The sequence below is a fragment of the Lagenorhynchus albirostris genome, chromosome 3 (genome assembly GCF_949774975.1).
Source record: "Lagenorhynchus albirostris chromosome 3, mLagAlb1.1, whole genome shotgun sequence".
Taxonomy (NCBI): Eukaryota; Metazoa; Chordata; class Mammalia; order Artiodactyla; family Delphinidae; genus Lagenorhynchus; species Lagenorhynchus albirostris.
In genome coordinates this window covers 76,827,928-76,847,920 of record NC_083097.1, presented here as the reverse complement: position 1 = coordinate 76,847,920, position 19,993 = coordinate 76,827,928, and the positions used below count along the sequence as shown (strand labels likewise).

At 37.7% G+C, this 19,993-nt stretch overlaps 2 protein-coding genes across 3 annotated transcripts in view; one reads left to right on the top strand and one right to left on the bottom strand.

Moving 5' to 3' along the window:
- Positions 1 to 19,993, top strand: part of SKIC3 (SKI3 subunit of superkiller complex) — a 242,511-nt gene that overhangs the window by 121,060 nt on the left and 101,458 nt on the right. The gene's annotated exons all lie outside the window — the stretch shown is intronic.
- ARSK (arylsulfatase family member K) overlaps positions 1 to 19,993 on the bottom strand; it is a 42,428-nt gene that overhangs the window by 7,243 nt on the left and 15,192 nt on the right. For both annotated transcript variants that reach the window (XM_060143303.1, XM_060143304.1), the window contains exons 4-6: positions 10,100 to 10,382; positions 6,818 to 6,989; positions 4,642 to 4,866 (exon numbers count right to left, since the gene is read on the bottom strand). In XM_060143303.1, coding sequence (XP_059999286.1) covers positions 4,642 to 4,866; positions 6,818 to 6,989; positions 10,100 to 10,382 — 680 coding nt within the window. The remainder of the gene's footprint in view (positions 1 to 4,641; positions 4,867 to 6,817; positions 6,990 to 10,099; positions 10,383 to 19,993) is intronic.

The window sequence follows — 19,993 nt, the reverse complement described above, 5'->3', positions numbered from 1 at the left end:
TTTCAACAAGCTCTTTATAGTAAGGTAGGTTTATTAAAACAGGAATCCCAGTTGGTTTTTCCTATTTAATATCTTTCTATTTAAGGTTTTTTGAATCACCATCTTTTATACATTTCTAAGGTCCATAGAATGGAAAGGAAGAGGAAGTCTGGCTTGAGGCTTTGATCTGAGAAATTTAATCCCATACTCTTGTGTATAAATTGTTTCATACAAAACAACACAGCTGTGGCTAAGGTAATAAAGAAAGGACCTTTGGAATTCTAAGAATAGATTATATTTTATATCTATTTTAAGCTCCTAGTTGGTTAGAAGAATCACAAAATAAGAAGTCCTTCATAGATACTTTATCAAAATCTATTTATTAAGCTTAGGAAAAATAGAATACACTGTCCCACAGGTCAAATTTTAGAGTTACTAATCACTACTAAAAGTATTGATAGCTTTAAACCCTTCTAGAAGTAAGCAATTTCATTTTACAAGGTTGAATTAAACATCAGATTAAACATAGACCATCAGAATTATCTTTGCCTTATTGATTGGTAAGGCTGTTCAACAAGGCAACAGACTCAGTTGATGCTAATCCTGGTGTAATTGTTTTTTGTGTGTTTTTTTAAAGAAATATCTGGGAGTTTTTTTGTTTGTTTAAGTTTATTTATTTATTTTTGGCCGCGTTGGGTCTTTGTTGCTACGCGCGGGCTTTCTCTAGTTGCGGCGGGCGGGAGCTACTCTTTGTTGCAGTGTGCATGCTTCTCATTGTGGTGGCTTCTCTTGCTGCGGAGCACGGGCTCTAGATGCATGGGCTTCAGTAGTTGTGGCACGTGGGCTTAGTTGCTCCACGGCATGTGGGATCTTCCTGGACCAGGGCTCGAACCTGTGTCCCCTGCATTGGCAGGTGGATTCTTAACCCCTGAGCCACCAGGGAAGTCCCTGGTGTAATTGTTAATAGTATCCTTTTACTCTAAAAAATGTGCTGATCTGGACAATAAATTAGATAGATACCTTACCTCAATAAACAACAAACCAAACCAAACCAAAAAAAATTTATACGGTTTTAGAGCCTACGTTTTCTTTTCAATAATACATGGGAGCCATTTCCATGTATCATTTCACTTTTTAAAACAAAATTGACTAATTTTTACCCAGTTCATTACTACTAGATATTCATACTGTTTCTAATTCTTTAATATAACATCATAATACAATACTATCCATGGAGATAAATCTTTCTGTATATCTACAGGTTAATTTCTAAAATTGGAATTTTCTAGGTCAAAATGTATGCATATCTCTAAGTAATTTGGAATGTAATGCCGCATTTGCCTCCAGGAAATCTGTGCCAGTTTCTACTCCCAGCGGCGGAATACGAGAAGGCCCATCTCCAATATAAGCTTTTCTGCTGTTTAAAAATCTTTGCAAACTCTATGTGTGAAAGAAAAATGGTATCTTCTTATTTTAATATTTTTCAGACTACTGAGTTTGAATCTCTGAAAGTATCTTGGCCATTTGTGTGTCTTCTGTTGGGAATTGCTTATTTATATATTTTGGTCAATTTGTTAATAGGGTATGTCTCTTTCTCTTATAGATCTGTGAGAGTTCTATTAATATTAACCCTTTATCACTTGTAAAAGGTTAATTTTAGATAAATAATGTTACAATGCTGTTTCCTGGCTCCAGCATAAGGTTCTTGTTGAATCCTCCTTGCATCATTCTCTTTCTACCTTATCTCTGGTTAACATCTGGTTAGTAGGATGTTTCAGTGTGTTTTTTTTGTCTTTTTTTGTGTGTGTGTGGTACGCGGGCCTCTCACTGTTGTGGCCTCTTCCGTTTTGGAGCACAGGCTCCGGACGCGCAGGCTCAGCGGCCATGGCTCACGGGCCCAGCCGCTCTGCAGCATGTGGGATCTTCCCGGACCGGGGCACGAACCCGTGTCCCCTGCATCGGCAGGTGGACTCTCAACCACTGCGCCACGAGGGAAGCCCCTGTTTCAGTGTTTTATATAAAGATCCATGCATAGATATTCTCTTTACTCTCCTCCACCAATCATATAAATGTAACTTTTCCCTTTTCATAATAAAAATGTTCGTTATGAAACACATTAAGCCTTGAAATGTTAATTTCCAGTTTAGAACTGGAGATACACTAATTTTTGGCTTTACTTACTTTAGTTGGGCAGGTCTAATCAACACATGATCAAAATGCTGTTAATAAAACATGTTCTGCTGGGAGATGTGACTCAGAAGGACTCTATTACCAAACATCAGTCAAAGATAAAAACAAAACAAAACAAATCTATGTAGAACTATGAGTTTTAAAAAATTGTAATAATTGACAAATTATAGGAAAAAAATCTACAATTTCAGAGAACCTAAATAATTTCCAGAAGAGTGGGGAAGGAATGCAAAGGGGTTTCTGGGAATGCTTTGTTTGGCTAAAGAAGTGCTAATTGTCAAGTAACATAAACTAGGCAGGGACAGGCAGGTTGTCCCTCTATGTGGATAAATGAAAATTCCCTCACTCCAAACAACTTTATTTAGTATTTTCTTATATAATCTGTTAAGATATATACATTGTGAAATCTTCCAGTTTGCAGATGACTTTTAACTTTTATGATGTATGAAATGGCAAGTAATGATAATGGTGTATCAAGACTGTAGAGAAGAAAATTTGCATTATACGCAAATATAAAACATTACTCAAAGAAAAATGATTTAAACAGTGCATATCAATCAACTAACATATAAAGTGACAGAATGAGTAGGAATAGACTAGAACTCACTGCAGACAGATAATGGATTATATAGCTGCTACAGTCAAAAAGACAAACAAAATGCCAAATATCACTATGAAATATATTGAGGGAAAACTGAGATCATCCCAACCTTTAATAATCTTTTGCAGTTCTGATCAGTGTACCTCAAGAAAGCAGAACAAGGATAAAAAGATATGCAAATTAGGAAATGGGGTAGGGGAAGTTCTATAAGGAAAAACTAAGGGAGGAAACTAAAGAAATGCCACTGTAAAAGAAGCATATACTGATAAAGCTACAAAGATGGTAATAAGAGAGACACTTAAAATATTTAAAAGAAGACACTTAAAACACAATTGCCCATACATTTCTTATAATAACAGAAATGAGGTGAGGGGAGGGATGGGGAGTTTGGGATCAACACGTATACACTGCTATATTTAAAATGCATGACCAACAAGGACTTACTATATAGCACAGGGAACTCTGCTCAATATTCTATAATAATCTAAATGGGAAAAGAATTTGAAAAAGAATAGATACAGTTATATGTATAACTGAATCACTTCGATATACACGGGAAACTAACACAACATTGTTAATCAACTATACTCCAGTGTAAAATAAAAAGTTAAAAAAAAAAAAAGAAAAAAAACCCCCCAGAAATGAGGAAAAGTAATAGGGATTGCCTGGAAATTGATAGAGCCAGAAAGTGGCAGAGACATGGCTGTGTGATAATTGCTTTGGAACAAAGGGGAACCAGCAAATGATGAGTAAGAAACTGAAGAGATTAAAAATATACATCAGGCAAAAGAACAACAAAGAAGTGTGCCCAAATATACAAGAGATGTGAAATAAAAGACAAAAGGAGGGCACTGATTTTTTTTTTGGCCGCGCAGCTTGTGGGGTCTTAGTTCCCCAACCAGGTATTGAACCTAGGTCCTCAGCAGTGAGAGCTTGGAGTCCTAACCACTGGACTGCCGGGGAATTCCAGGCACTGATTTAAATTAACTGTAAAGAAATTTAAGACCCTATAATAGTCTTTAGTTAAATGAAGGGAAAGAGTTTGTAGCAGAAAAAAGGAGATAAAAAGAACTTTCTTATTTCTTTAATTTCCAGATATATGTTTGTTTCACATTTCGATATGAACATATTAAACACATATGTCTTATGCTGTGTTAGCTTTTTCTTTCACCAAAATCTATTTATAAATTGATGGTACTTTTTGCAATTTATGGTGCCTTCAAACAGAGTATTTAGATGTTATTGAATTTAAATGTTACTGAATTTAAAGTACTCTTCTAAATTAGATAGAAACAGTTCTATATAACTTCTGAATTTACGATGGCTTTATTCTTGTATCTTTAACAAAAACTGCTAACTACCCATATCCAGATGTTGCTGTTCTAGACCTATGGTTATGCTAATAGACATTAGAAGCTAGTAAAATAAATAGTACAGAACAATCTAAATATTCTGGGGAGAAATATGTTCATAGCATTAACATTAAGGGACATTTGTAACATTGTAAAAAAATTAGTAGTTTCAAAGTGGATGGAATAATCCAGAAGGGAAATGCTTACATTTTAGGTAGGTGGTGGTAGAGAATCAAATGATACACAAATCATATCTATAAAGTTATAGACCTGAATATCATATGTGGCTTACTTTATTGTCATATCCTGGTTGTGAATCTTTTGAAGGAAAAATGACTAGAGTAAGTGAAGGCCAAAGGAACCTGAGAAATATTATCCTCATTTTTCAGATATGGATTTGACTCACAGTTAAGTGAGCTGGTCAAGGGTTATGAACAAGTCCGCAGGGCCTCTGACTATTTTGCTTATTCATTTTCCAGCATTATTACAAATAAATATTTACATAATTGCATTACTTACCAAGCATAGTAGGGTAAATATCCACAAGAGAAACCACATTTGATACTTGTAGGTTGGTCTTAATTCCTGGTCCCATGATCAAGAGTGGGACATGGGCGCTAGCTTCGTACATACTCATTTTATAAAACTGACGATGTTCCATGGCCAGCTCTCCGTGGTCTGAGGTGTATATGACAATCGTTTTCTGAAGAAGATCTAACTGGTGAAGAGCCAAAATAATTTCACCTGTAATATAAATCAAGGTAAATCTTAATTAGCTTTTAGCTCATGTTTTATTCTATCACAATAAGTTCATAAGAACTCTACCCTCTAAGAGTTTGTCAGGATGCTTCTTAACATCAGAATGTTATCTACTGTTCTTTATTAAAAAAAAATTTATGTATTTATTTAGGCTGTGTTGGGTCTTTGTTGCTGTGCGTGGGCTTTCTCTAGTTGCGGCGAGAGGGGGCTACTCTTTGTTGCGGTGCGCGGGCTTCTTATTGTGGAGGCTTCTCTTCCTGCGGAGCACTGGCTCTAGGCACGCAGGCTCAGTAGCTGTGGCTCCGGGCTCTAGAGCACAGGCTCAGTAGTTGTGGCGCCCGGGCTTAGTTGCCCCACGGCGTGTGGGATCTTCCTGGATCAGGGCTCGAACCGTGTCCCCTGCATTGGCAGGCGGATTCTTAACCACCGAGCCACCAGGGAAGCCCTATCTACTGTTCTTAAGTAACTTATACCAGAGTTCATGTGCCTGCTTCTCAGTGGATGGACTAGAGAGAGGAAGGAGAAAATACAATAACCATAGGATAAGTTTCTTTATTTGGAGATCATGCTGGCTTGCTTTCTATGTTTCTATCAGACAATGGGGGAAAACATTATCCCCAGTGACTCAAATGAGAAAGGAAAGACAAGCCTGGATGTCAGCACTGTGCATGTCTCATGAAAGGACTGCTATCACCGTCGACCCACAATTCCTGCCCAGTGGGAAGTGATAAAAGGGTCAGAACCCCTCCTCCTGCTACCCTTTCTCTCAAATTCCCAGTCACCAGATCAAGATCATGCCCATGAAGCTGGCTGAGTGTTATGGAAATCCTACCTTTGAAAAAGAGCTGGAAGCAGTACAGATGGTATATGAATGTGATTTGGCATATTCTTGGGCAGTAAAATTTCTCTGACCACTCCCTCTCTCTAAGTGACGTGAAACTTCCTCCTCATTGCAATTAAGAGAATACAGTAAGGCATAGTCCAGAGAGAAGCATCATCTCTACTTTGGCAGTTTCTGAATCTGGCCTACAGGAGTCTGTATTATTTTAAAAAAAAACCAAAAAAACCCCCCACAAAACCCACAGGTGATTCTGAAGTCCAGTCAGATTTGAGACCCACAGCTCAGGAGTTATTTACGGAGTTCAGACCATCAGGGCATCAGGGTCTTTCAGCTGGACAACTGTAATTGCTTCCTAATTAGTTTTCGTGCCTCCACTCCTCTTTCCCCTTCATAATATCCCTTGTACCACTCTGGTGGCTATCTTTCTAAAATATCTGATCATGTCACACCCCAGCTTAAAACTTTCCCACAGCTTCCCATTGTCTAATTCTTGAGCAAGTTCAGCACCTTCAGCTACCCCCTAGACCTTTACCTTTCACAATCCTAACTCCCTAATTCAGTATAATTCTGGATCAATGTACATGAGGAAACTGATTTCAGCTTTAGTTAAGCCTTGCTCTAAATGGCCTACGGAGAATGGATTTGTTTTACACTTATTACATGTCTGGGAGAAGTCACAAGTTTCTACATCTCATCTGTTTCATCTCCTAGAACCCAAGATGCCTTATAATTAACTGTGTTTGGCTGAATACTGATTCCTGATTAAATCCAGCAAAACGTTTCGTTTCCAACAGATGATAGTTTTCTATGACCTTTTATATATATATATATATATATATATGAACAAATCTAAGTATCTATTAATTTATGAATAATTAAGATAGAAAAGACTTTTATTCTACTATTAATAATGCAAATTATCCAATTTTTATATGTGTCAGGAATCTTATAATTCTAAGTCTGAACTGTCTCAGCAACTGTGGCAATAAATTTTCTGAGGATGTTCATACAAGTCACCAACCAGCATAATCACAGTTCGTTGGAAAAATATTTTACTTTTTCCTCATGTGATTGCTTTTTAATTATACCACTTACCAAGCATAGCATCTGTCTCAGCACACATAGCATAATAAAATGCTCTAATATCCTTAATTTCTTTTTCTGTAAACTTCCCAGTGCAGTTTTTGGTATAAGAAGAGTAATAATCTATAGGGTGCATTTCTGACAGAGGTGACCACTTTGGGATTTTGATGGCATCATAAGACACCTAAAAAGGGGAGAAAAACAAAGTTGTAATATTCCTCCCTTCCAACAAGAATATATGGTAAACTAGACAAAGTTTAATTACTTAGGTTAGTAGAAAAGCATGGTTGTGAATTATGTAAAGAAAATAGTAAATCAAATACATAAATTAGGAACAGATTGTTAGTATTCTCAGTAACAACAAAAGGTATATATCAATATCTGTATATATAGTAAGACAGTTGTGAAATTATTTTAAAGATTATATATGTCAATTAAAAGCATGAGCTACATTAGATAGTATTCTAATCCATAAGTATCTAATCACTTTAATATAGTTGTGTGATCAATTCAGAACTTCAGAATCAGTAACCTAAGAATCTAGACTCCTTTTTCCCAGTAGTTCACTAGTAAAAATGCCAATATCTAGTGAGATAGCCAAATGTTTGTTAAGAACAAATACAACTTTTTAATACATATAAATGCTTACAGTTTTGGTGAAAACCATTAAGACTAGACTTAAGTCATACATATCTTCTAGTCATGTAGCTTTAATAAACTCAAATATCTACTTAAATTATTTGACTCATTTCATTAGGCTAGTACTGACTCCTGACAAGTTTTTTAAGATAGAGCCAGTTGGAACTTTTAATTTAATTTATTTATATTTTAAAATTTTTATTGGAGTATAGTTGATTTACAATGTTGTTAGTTTCTGCTGTACAGCAAAATGAATCAGTTATACATATATACACTCTTTTTTTAGATTTTTTTTCCATATAGGCCATTACTGAGTATTGAGTAGAGTTCCCTGTGCTATACTGTAGGTCCTTATTAGTTATCTATTTTATATACAGTAGTGTGTAGATGTCAATCCCCGTCTCCCAATTTATCCCTCCCCCACTTACCCCCTGGTAACCATAAGTTTGTTTTCTATATCTGCGACTCTACTTCTGTTTTGTAAATAAGGAACTTTTTAAGAAGACATGAAGTATCTAAAACTTCGACACTGTTTCCTTTAAAATAGGGTGCACTACATAGTGTTTCTGGATAGAGGTTTTAAAGTAACTTAAATTTGATTTAAGTTGACACACTTCAAAACACAGGCAGTCCTCGCTTTACATGGTTCAGGTATGCACGGATATCAGTTACCACAGCTTAGTTAAATAGCACCAGTTCCCCAACAACAGGGTTCACATTTTAATTACTGTTAACCAAAATTTCAGAAATGGAGACCTGATTGAAATAAAAATGTGTTTATATGGGGTTTGTTAGGACTGAAGCCCAAGAGACATGGATTCAGGAAGCACTTGGCAGTGTTCCATAGGACTATACAACGGGAGAGGCTTATAAAGGGAAAAAGCTGCAGGGCCACAGTTAGTTACATGAGTTGTTTATCAAGAATCATAATTGGAGTTGATGAGAAGTAAGGAGGCTTAGGTTGTTTGGGGTCTGAAATGTTTGCATAGTTACAAGGGGAGACCTTGAGACCGTAAGGCTGCAGCTGGCAGGTGTCGTTCTGAATACGGCTGGTGGTGTCCCTGGGCCTGGTACAGTTCAAAGACAGTTCAAGTTTTCAGTGGTGCAGAGACGTGTCTGAGACCAGATCCTCAATGGCTGCTCGACTCCAATTTGTATGCCTGACTCTGACTGCTCTATTATCATATAAATTTGTCATCATTACCCAGGTATATTAACTGCGAGTTATTGCATAAAGTACAAACTTTCACATTCATGTGCCGCTAGTTCTTTAGTCTCTACATCACCATGTAGATTACATATGTGTATCACAGTCAGTGATTAATTGTCATTTCTTTCAAAGTTTGTCTGTGTTTGATCACTGCACATCTTTTATTTAGTACCTAAACAGACGGCAAAGGTGTGTAGGTATGCTGCCTCCTTGTCTCCCAGTGATAAATCCATGTGATATAAAAATGGATACTCAAAAGAGGAAATTGATCAACAAAGATGAACATACAGTTAAGAAATAAAAAGTGATAACACTGCAAGTAAAATTTGAATCAAAAAAAATTTTAAGGATTTTTTTGATGTGGACCATTTTAAAAGTCTTTATTGAATTTGTTATTATATTGCTTCTGTTTTATGTTTTGGTTTTTTGGCCGCAAGGCATGTGGGATCTTAGCTCCCTGACCGGGGATCAAACCTGCACACCCTGTATTGGAATGCGAAGTCTTGACCACTGGACCACCAGGGAAGTCCCTGAATCAAATGTTAACTGGAGTTATAGAAGAAATAGCTGACCTGGGAATGCTGACACTGCCACTATTTGATACACTCAAGATATACAGCCAGAGGAACTTAGTGAAAACATAGATATAAGTAAGGAAGGTCGTTATGAAGAAAAAGATGAACATGTCCTAGAGGAAGTGACACTAGCAAAAATCTTCACATTATAGGAACTCTCAGGAATATATTATGACATTGAAAGTGCAAAGGGTAAAATGTTGGAAGGTGATCCAAGTTTAGAAAGGAATATGACAATTTCTTGAGACATAGAGAAGATGCTTGCTCTGTATCTTAAGTTACACAATGAGAAGGCAAGCACTGTTCAAACTATTCTTGATTCTTTTTTTTACAAAAAAATCAAAACACTTTAATTCTTAATGTTTCTAGTGTTTTCAATTACAGTGCATTAAATAAACATTAGTTTTACTATTTTGTCATTTCCCTATACGTTTATAACCCAAAAGAAGAGTTTTTAATGTTTTGACAAATGTTTTTAGAGTTCTAGAAAAACGGTCATTTTCCCAATTGATTATTAAGATCTCTTTATACAGTTTCAGCTTGCACAGTCATTTTTACGCTCCTGAAGCATGCAAAGTGAGGACTGCCTGGACTCCTAAGAGAGTATCTTTTAGTTTAGTTTTTTTTTTAATAGACATATTATATGCAAATGTATTCAACTTAGAAGTAGGTTCTGAGTTTTAACACATTATATTTTTGTAAAATTGTCCCTTTAGTTTCTGTCAACCAGTTATTGGTCAAGTTTGATTTAATGTGACTATGCAATTTTCAAAGTTTTCTTTAAAAATAATAAAAGAAACAGTGAGCAAACACCAATAATATACAGATAAAATGTTAGCTTTTACCTCTGAGCCCACATAGTATACCTACTTTTTTAAGCCAATAAAGAGATGTGTGAAATGTTGAAGATCCAAAATTTTCTCCTGAAGATGGTGAAGGATATGGGTGTGGCAAATTTAATCCCAAGTACAGAACAAATGGTTGAGTGTAATTAATTGCTTCCTTTCTTAACCAATTTACTGCTCTATCTGTATTCTTCCAGTCCCCTTCCATCACTCTTACTTTAGTCTTTTTAGGGACAAGGTTAACCATAGGCCGGCCTTCTTGTCTGAGTAAGAAAGCAACATCTCTTGTCCAGGCTTCCACACGATTGCTGAGGGGGCAAAAAGACAGGTATACTGTAAGGTATTTTAGAAGTTTTAAAAACTGACTAAGCATAAATAAAAGAGAGCAATATGGAAAACAATTTTTAGACTCAGTCATGTAAATGTTCAGACTGACTATACTAGATCTTATTAAGGTACTGAGCATTGCAAATTCAAAAACCAAGAAAAAAATAACAAGAATCAAATATTCACCTATGTGTTCTTTAAAACTAAGACATTATTTACAAAGGTTACTTTTTTCTCATAATAAAATATTTAGTAAAATAAATATTTCAAATTCCTAGTATTTCTTTTGAATTTTTTAGCATTTTGTCTTTTTTTCTGTCAGAATAAGAGAGATAGTATTTCTAACCAAAGCTACAATAATTTCCTCCTATCATTGTCTTTATATTTAGAAAAATCTTACCTCCCATGTGTACCTTACGTGTTTCTGAAGTCTCAGGTTTTACATTGTTTTCAGCTATATCTTTTCTCATTATAAGAACAATTTTGACTATGGTTTAAGCTAAGCTAATGGTGATGCAAATTTCTAGATGTATTTTCTTTAGCTGGTAATTTAAAAGCTAAATGATTTGATCAATTAAATTTCTCTCAATATTTTATCTAACGGCTTCAGAAGTATGTAGTAGTACCACTACTTTTTCCTCAATAATGTATGTATTTTTTTAACATCTTTATTGGAGTATAATTGCTTTACAATGTTGTGTTAGTTTCTGATGTATAACAAAGTGAATCAGCTATACATATACATATATCCTCATATTATGTAAGTATTTTTAGTTGGCATAATTGTTTAGGAAGAACTCTTGGACATTTCTAAGAAGCCTGTTTTTGTGTTTTGGTTGAGGCAAACACCTCTGAAGTGCCCTATCAATTAAGAAAAGAGCTTAAAAAATTCAGATACCCACATGAAAATAAAGACTATTTTATATTAAAACATAATACTCCATATAAGGGAAGTTTCAAACCACACAAAATGACTAATGGCTTATAGATGAACTAAGTAGAACTTTTATCTGCCTTTTGAAGACAGGTAAATAAATTTAAGCAACCATAATAAAAATATAATTTTTCATAGTTGATATTCAATATATTTTGATAAAAACAATGAAAACTAGAATCTCAGCAGAATTGCATCTAACAGATTTTAATTAATTCTAACAAATAGAAAATCCTAAAATCGTAAGTTTTGTAAAATTTATCATACTACCAAACAATGTAAATGTTGCTTAAGTCACTGCTGAATGAGAGAACTACATGTGGCTATTATCGGAGCTACTGCAGAGGAGTGAGATGCTAGGGGTTTATCACACCAGCAGTACTTGCGGTAGAGCTCTAGGATTTTGTGATAAGCAGAAATAGGTTACTGAGATTCACACAGGATGTTTAGGAACCAAAGTGCTTTCTTTTCAACGAAGAAGTGTTACGTGGGAAAATATGGCTGAGAAATTATTGCAGGAAGCAAGAAAATTACAAAAAAGCTTGTAATACAACCTAACTAGTTGTCCGGTGTGATATTGTGATTTATAATAAAAAAATATACATTTGGTCTTCTTCCCTGATTCTGGTCCAGAGTTCCTAAAATCCTCAGATTTTCTAAGTGAAAGACACAAAGGTGTCTTTTGTTATGTTAATGAGGTTACTTTTGGGCTGGTTGCCAGAACCAAAGGAGAGATTAGAGGGCTGAAACTTTTAGTCCCACCCCACTGATCTCCGGGGAAGGAGGAGGCTGGAGAGGGAATGGAAATTGAGTTCAATCACCAGTGGTCAATGATTTAATCAATCATGCCTGCGTAATGAAGCCTCTATAAAACCCAGAAAAGGAGCGGACTGGGGAGGGGTGGGAGAGTGGCACCGCCTTAGGTGAGGGTAGGGAAGCATCATGCCCTTTCCCCATGCATCTCTTCCATTTGGCTGTTCCTGAGTTATAGCCTTTTATAATAAACTGGTAGTCTAGTAAGTGAAATGTTTCACCGAGTTCTGTGAGCCACTCTAGCAAATTAATTGAACCCAAGGAAGAGGTCATGGGGCCCTCTGATTTTATAGCTGGTCAGTCAGAATCATAGGTGACAACCTGGACTTGTGATTTGCATCTGAAGTGGGGGAGTGAGGGCAGTCTTGTAGGACTGGGCCCTTAACCTGTGGAGTTCAGTTGAATTGAAGGACATCCACTTGGTGTCCAGAGAGTTGGTAGTGTGTGGAAACCACCCCACACAATGGAATTGGGTGCAGAAACCCTAATTGGTGATCAGAGCCTTTACCAGGCTTTGGATTAACTCAAGTATACACTATTGTTCTGACTGTGCTAACCAAACTACTCAGTTCACCTTACAAGGCAGTCATGAGTGAGTCTAGAACATCTCAAGGAAAGATCTTGCCTTGAAAGATGGCTATATTGAACCCAGATTACCATCTTTTTTTTTTTTTTTTTTTTGCGGTACGCGGGCCTCTCACTGCTGCGGCCTCTCCCGTTGCAGAGCACAGGCTCCGGACGCACAGGCTCAGGGGCCATGGCTCACGGGCCCCGCTGCTCCGCGGCATATGGGATCTTCCCGGACCGGGGCACGAACCCGTGTCCCCTGCATCTGCAGGTGGACTCCCAACCACTGCACCACCAGGGAAGCCCCAGATTACCATCTTTTGCCACAGCAATGAGTGTGATTTCATTTAATCTTTCTGGCAAGGTTATGCCCCTTTCCTTTCTTTGTGTTTTTTTTTTTTTTTTAATTCTTTGTTTCTGAGATTCTTTTAGCCCAGGTTGGTTCCCTTAAGGGTAAAAAGGCTCAAATCAACTTAATTTTGGCCTGGTCTTACCATTATGGCTAATTTCAAACTTAGTTTCACTTTTGTCCTCTCACTAAATAACACGTGATTTACCCTTCTTTCTTAGTGGCATCTTCTTTTGTCTATTCCTGAGTGTGTGGGCTTTTGGCATGATTGCCATAACTGCTGGTAGTGAAGTAGAGTATAACAAATGCTTTCGGCATTACTGGGGCAGCAGAAACAGGATTATGGTTGAAGGTAAAGGTGCCTCTCATAATTTTCCCTTTTAACTCTTTCTGGCTATTCCAAGAATCTTGAGTAAGCTAGCTGATCAAGAGGGTAATACTTTGATTAGCTGACCCATGTTCAAGCATTGTGCCTAAGTGTAAAATTAAAATTTACTTCGTTATAACTCAAAAACATTTAGCACTTTTTAGATATTCAATACATATTAATAGTTATAATCAATGATGATTCTCTCTTCTACTCTCACTACTCCCTGGGCCAACCCAATCCTCCTGGGCCATTGTTAAGTGTATGTAGTATAAGCAGTAGGTGCTCCAGGAGCTGCAATTCTCAGCTCAAAGTCCCTTTTCCCAGCCCAAATTTCTCCTGGCCAGTAACACTAATGAGGAAAATCGGGGAAGAGAATGTGAATATGCAGCCTCATAGTCGATGACAATTACTGTGACAGAAAGATAACTTAAAATTATAATTCTCTCTACTAAACAACGAATGTCTCCATCCCTTTTTTCTTTCTTTTTTTTTTTTTTTTGCGGTACACGGGCCTCTCACTGTTGTGGCCTCTCCCGTTGCGGAACACAGGCTCCGGAAGCGCAGGCTCAGCGGCCATGGCCCACGGGCCCAGCTGCTCCGCAGCATGTGGGATCTTCCCAGACCGGGGCACGAACCCATGTCCCCTGCATCGGCAGGCGGACTCTCAACCACTGTGCCACCAGGGAAGCCCTCCATCCCTCTTTAACCAGGTCAAACTGTTGCACCAGGAAACATTATCTTTTGACCATGTGCTTAGACCTACTTTTTATTACTGTTCAGTGTTGTCTTCCCCTACCCGCTACCCACCATTACTTGCTATATAACCTCCTCCAAATATAACCTTTCTAATTAGTTGGTCACAGGGGTATTTTGAATAAATTTCTTTCCATTCCATTTCTATGTACTTTGTCTGAAATATTAAGAGTACGGCTTCAATCAGGACAATAAACAAGGGCTTGTGTTAATGGGGAGGAACCAAAACTACCTGTGGTTTAGATACTTTGATTCATTGGCTCCTCTCATTATAAATTTACCCTGTTACTTGCAAATAGACACAAACATACACTGTATAGTTTCCTATATGCCAGCATTTCTCAAAGTGTGGCTCAGGGATCTCTGGGACGTACCCGAGAGGCTTTCAGGAGGTCCACAAGGTCAAAACTATTGTCATAAAGATAGTAAGACATCATTTTTTGACTTTTTCACTCTCCTGCTCTCATGAATGTACAGTGGCGGAGACCACTGTAACGAAGCCTCAGGTGGGAGTTTGGATGTGGAGTACCCCTATCTCAAAGGAAATTGTTCTCTATAAACTTAGGCTTCACTGTGTCATTTTGTGCATATATACTAAGTGCCCCTCCTAAGTGGTCCAAGGTTTACTTTACCTCTTTGTAGAAATGTAAGAGAGGCTTCTCTTCTCAAAGGGACACAAAAGTAACCACATGTTTCTGATAAAGGCATTCACAACTGGCTATATCTTGTCTTACCTCTCTCTGAGGTCCAGTTCCTTATATCTTTGCTATTTCAAGCAGCATCAGCATCACCTGAGAGCTTGTTAAATATGCAGAATCTAGAGCCCCATCCCAGACCCACTGAATTGGGAAGGGCATTTAATAAGACGCCCAGGTGATCTGCATGCATGTTACATTTTGAGATGCACCACTCCACATAACAGTGTAAGAATTTTTATGCAAAAAAGCCTCAATTTTTAGAGAAGATCATTAAAATAGCTTCCACAGTAGCCCATGAATAGGAGAATTATTCTACCTTGGATCGATTCCAGAAAATGGCTAAATGCACTATCCAGCAATCAGCAATTTTATTCTTTTTAAAAGCAAAATCTCCTCCTAATATAAATGGCATATAAAACTAACATGTTAGCAACGAATTATTGCATAAATTTGTATCTATGCCATTGCTTTGTGGGTTTTCTGTGCCAATGTGCCGAACTCCACTGCTGCAGTATTGGAGACAATCAGCTCACAGGTAGCACCAGGTGAATTTACATAGGGACGATAACATTTGAAAAAGTATCATACATTAAAATTGATGAGAACATAACAGTTGTCTTTCAAAATGAATTAGGAGCGTCGACTTAAACCTTCAGCTTCCTAAGATTACTAAATAATTCAACTATCTCAGACTTTAAGAGTTATGTGCAAATGGATCCCTTTCACACAAAGAATCATTGTTCTCGATGGGACTTTAACAGCTAATGTGTCTCAGATAAGTCTCTTGCATGGAAAAATTACAGTTCTGAATCATGCCCTTGCAAATTTCACTATCGGCCTGATAAATTCGGTAAGAGAAAATGGAATCCATATTCATTCCCATTAAATGTTCTTTTCTCAAAGCTGAGAAACACACTGTTTTTTAAGGGACTCACAAGGCTGTCATCTATCTTTACATATATGATCACTCACAAAAAGTCTGTTTTAATTGAATGAATAACAATTGTTATTCATTCTGTGTCTTATATTTTATTATATATTTATTGTAAATATATTTATGCAATTATATATTATAAAATTATATAATAGTAAATAAATTTCAAACAAAAGGTTTGTTTTGCATGAGTGTGTGTGGGGGTACTCAGGGGTTTCATGGACTTCAGGTTATGAACTCCCATTTAGCCATTTCCTAGCCTGCTAGTGAATTCATCACTGTTGGAACATCAATATTTAAAACTTTGAGTTCTAGGTGACAGTGACTGTAGCCCTTAACAGAGTATTTGCTGCAGTTTGGTTTTAAATAAAGGCAGGCTTTTTGATTTAATTCAAGAAAGAGTTATTGAATGTCTACCATGTACAAGGTATTGTGCTAGGCTGAACTTGAGGTGACTCCCTTAGCTACCAAAATGACACTACCTCCTCATATGCACTCAGGCATAAACTCCTTCTACTACTATACTTTAAAAAATAAAGGCCCATTTGCTACCTTGCGGAAAAAGCAATTGTGATGAAATAGTTTGGTTATGATTATAACTCTAATGGTTTAGATCACATTGACTTCTTTTATATCACATAAGCGGAAGATTCTTCTTACACTTTTAAAGTAATTTAATATATCAACTTAAGCAACTCTAACGTTTAAAATTTTTTGTAAGCTTTTGCTTTTCAGTATTATACAGAAAATACAGCCTGGACAAAATGTCATTATATCTGAAAGATAAAGTGGGTGGATTATCCCCCAGTAACTCTTTCATTAGTAATTAACCAAATAGTCACTGCACTGAATATGTTACCATGTCCATAGCCCTTGCTGAAGAGGTGACCCAGATGACCACACTGTGTAGGATTTAACTCTTCTCCTATCCTGTCCACTGGCCAGGGGTGCGCATCCGACCTAAGCACCAGATCCTTGGGTCCTTAACCTGGTCAGTGATTATGATGGAGTCTGGGATGAAATATGCGTTGGGCCTATCATCCTTGTTTACAGAATTTGAATTTGGAAAGGAAAAACAGGTGACTGGCAATTACCTAGAATGCAGCTATAAGGTAGAGCACGTCACTAGAAGGAGATGGAGTTTGAGTCAAAAAGCGTCATGCAGGTCAAAGTTCTGGTTGGAAATGATGTAGCTGAGAAAAGACCCAGAGAGGAGACAAACAACTCAGAAATTATGTTAATGACAGAGAACCAGGATAAAGTTTTCCTAACTCCTGCAACTGAGGTCCTTAAAGTTGTATTAGAATCAGAATTATTGGGCTTCCCTGCTGGGGCAGTGGTTGGGAATCCACCTGCCAATGCAGGGGACATGGGTTTGAACCCTGGTCTGGGAAGATCCCACATGCCGCAGAGCATCTAGGCTCGCAAGCCACAATTACTGAGCCTGCGCTCTAGAGCCCGCGAGCCACAACTACTGAAGCCCGTGCGCCTAGAGCCTGTGCTCCGCAACAAGAGAAGCCACCACAGTGAGAGGCCCGTGCACCGCAACAAAGAGTAGCCCCCGCTCGCTGCAATTACAGAAAGCCCGCGCACAGCAACAAAGACCCAACACAGCCAAAAATAAATAAAATAATAAAAAAATAAAAAAAAGAATCAGAATTATTCCCAGTTCCATCTCCTGAGATTAGTATAAGTACAGCCTCTGTTCTTAGACGGATAATCCAAATTCGTTTTCACTGCATAATTAGTCTTTTGGTAAATCTGCAAATTGTTCCTTTACCTACTAATAGATATTAAGTGTTCAATGTATGTTTCTGAATATATGACTCTACCAAGCCTACGAAGATACATAGTGACTTTTTGGAAATATTTTACCTTAAACCTAATGCAGTGCCTAGTAGGTAGTAAGAGCCTAATAATGATAGACATCATTATTCTCTAGGTCACTTTGATCAAAGAAATTCATTTAAACTGGTTAACTTTCATGGTAATGGAGGGAGCGGGGAGAGGAGGCGGAATTTCCCTTTGTGCCTTTTTTTTTTTTAATCTTTATTGGAGTATAATTGCTTCACAATACTGTGTTAGTTTCTGTTGCACACCAAAGTGAAACAGCCATATGCATACACATGTCCCCATCTCCCCTCCCTCTTGAGCCTCCCTCCCATCCTTCCTATGCCACCCCTCTAGGTCATCTCAAAGCACTGAGTGGATCTCCCTGTGCTATGCTGCTGCTTCCCACCAGCCAACTATTTTACATTCGGTAGTGTATATATGTTAATGCTACTCTCACTTTGCCCCAGCTTCACCCTCCCACCCCACATCCTCAAGTCCATTCTCTATGTCTTACCTCTTTATTCCTGCTCTGCAAGTAGGTTCATCAGTACTATTTTTCTTTTTTTTTAGATTCCATATATATGTGTTAGCATATGGTATTTGTTTTTCTCTTGCTGACTTACTTCACTCTGTATGACAGACTCTAGGTCCATCCACCTCATTACAAATAGCTCAATTTCGTTTCTTTTTATGGCTGAGTAATATTCCATTGTATATATGTGCCACATCTTCCTTTTCCATTCATCTGTTGATGGACATTTAGGTTGCTTCCATGTCCTGGCTATTGTAAATAGTGCTGCAATGCTTTGTGTGGGTTTTTTGTTTGTTTGTTTGTTTTTGTGGTACGCGGGCCTCTCACTGTTGTGGCCTCTCCTGTTGTGGAGCACAGGCTCCGGACGCACAGGCTCAGCGGCCATGGCTTACGAGCCCAGCTGCTCCGTGGCATGTGGGATCCTCCTGGACCAGGGCACGGACCCGTGTCCCCTGCATCAGCAGGCAGACTCTCAACCACTGCGCCACTAGGGAAGCCCAGGAAGAATCTTTAGAGTCATCTAGAGTAAGCTCATTTGATTAAACTGGGATCCTGAGTAGATAAATAACTTGCCCTGGTCTTATAGTTGTTAGTAAGTGGCATTTTTTAAAAAAATAAATTTATTTATTTATTACTTTTGGCTGTGTTGGGTCTTCGTTGCTGTGCACGGGCTTTCTCTAGTTGCAATGAGCGGGGGCTACTCTTCGTTGTGGTGTGCAGGCTTATTGCGGTGGCTTCTCTTGTTGTGGAGCACAGGCTCTAGAGCGCGCGGGCTTCAGTAGATGCGGCACGTGGGCTCAGTAGTTGTGGCTCACAGGCTTAGTTGCTCTGCGGCATGTGGGATCTTCCCGGATCAGGGCTTGAACCCATGTCCCCTGCATTGGCAGGTGGATTCTTAACCACTGCACCACCAGGGAAGCCGGTAAGTGGCATCTTAATGAGTAGTACCACCAGCACTTGTTTAACAGTTATCTGGAAGAAACAAGCGTGTAGCCCTTAAAGTTCCCAGTCTGGTGCAGTATAGTATATATGGTAAGGGACACACAGCTGGACTAGTGTCCTTAAACTGGTAAAAGAAGAAAGCATCATTTGATGTTGAAAAAAATACAGATGGAGAATTGTGGTAGTAAACTAAAGGGACTTGTAATTCTGGCTGAAAATATAAACAGGTTCAAAAATGGCTAATTTCAGAGGTAAAGGTAGCTCAAAGTTATAAAAACGTGTTTTGAGAGTCAGTCTATCAAAAACATTGAATGCATCTATTTGATATTGAGAGACCTTTTTTTTCTGAGACCCATCTTTAAACTCGCACAGAAAAATCTGAAAGATAACGTGCTGTAATTCATATAACCTTTGCAGACATGCTATTAACAGCAGCCTTGACCTATCTGTCAGTCAAATGACTATGTGGGTACATATAGCACTAATACAAATAGTCTTGATAGCTTATTTAAGCTTCCTAAGCTCAGGTGAGACAGTAAGTAAAGTGAAAATATGCTACAGCAATTATTATACTGAAAACCATCTTTGATTTCCCAAATGTCAACGTTTAAGTGGCTCTTTTCCTTTTAACCCAGGTGAGATAGAATATCAATGTTTATCAAATAATAAGTTGTAACTTTTTATTCCATTCATTCATTCATTAAACAAATATTTAATGTGTACCTACAACGTACAGGCACTACATTGGAAGTGGGAATAAAGTAGTGAGAAAGAGAAACAGGGTCTGTGCCCTCCAAGAATTATTATCCCACTGAGGAATAAAACTCAGATCATATTTTAACCATCTCACACAGAGAGTGATAGTGA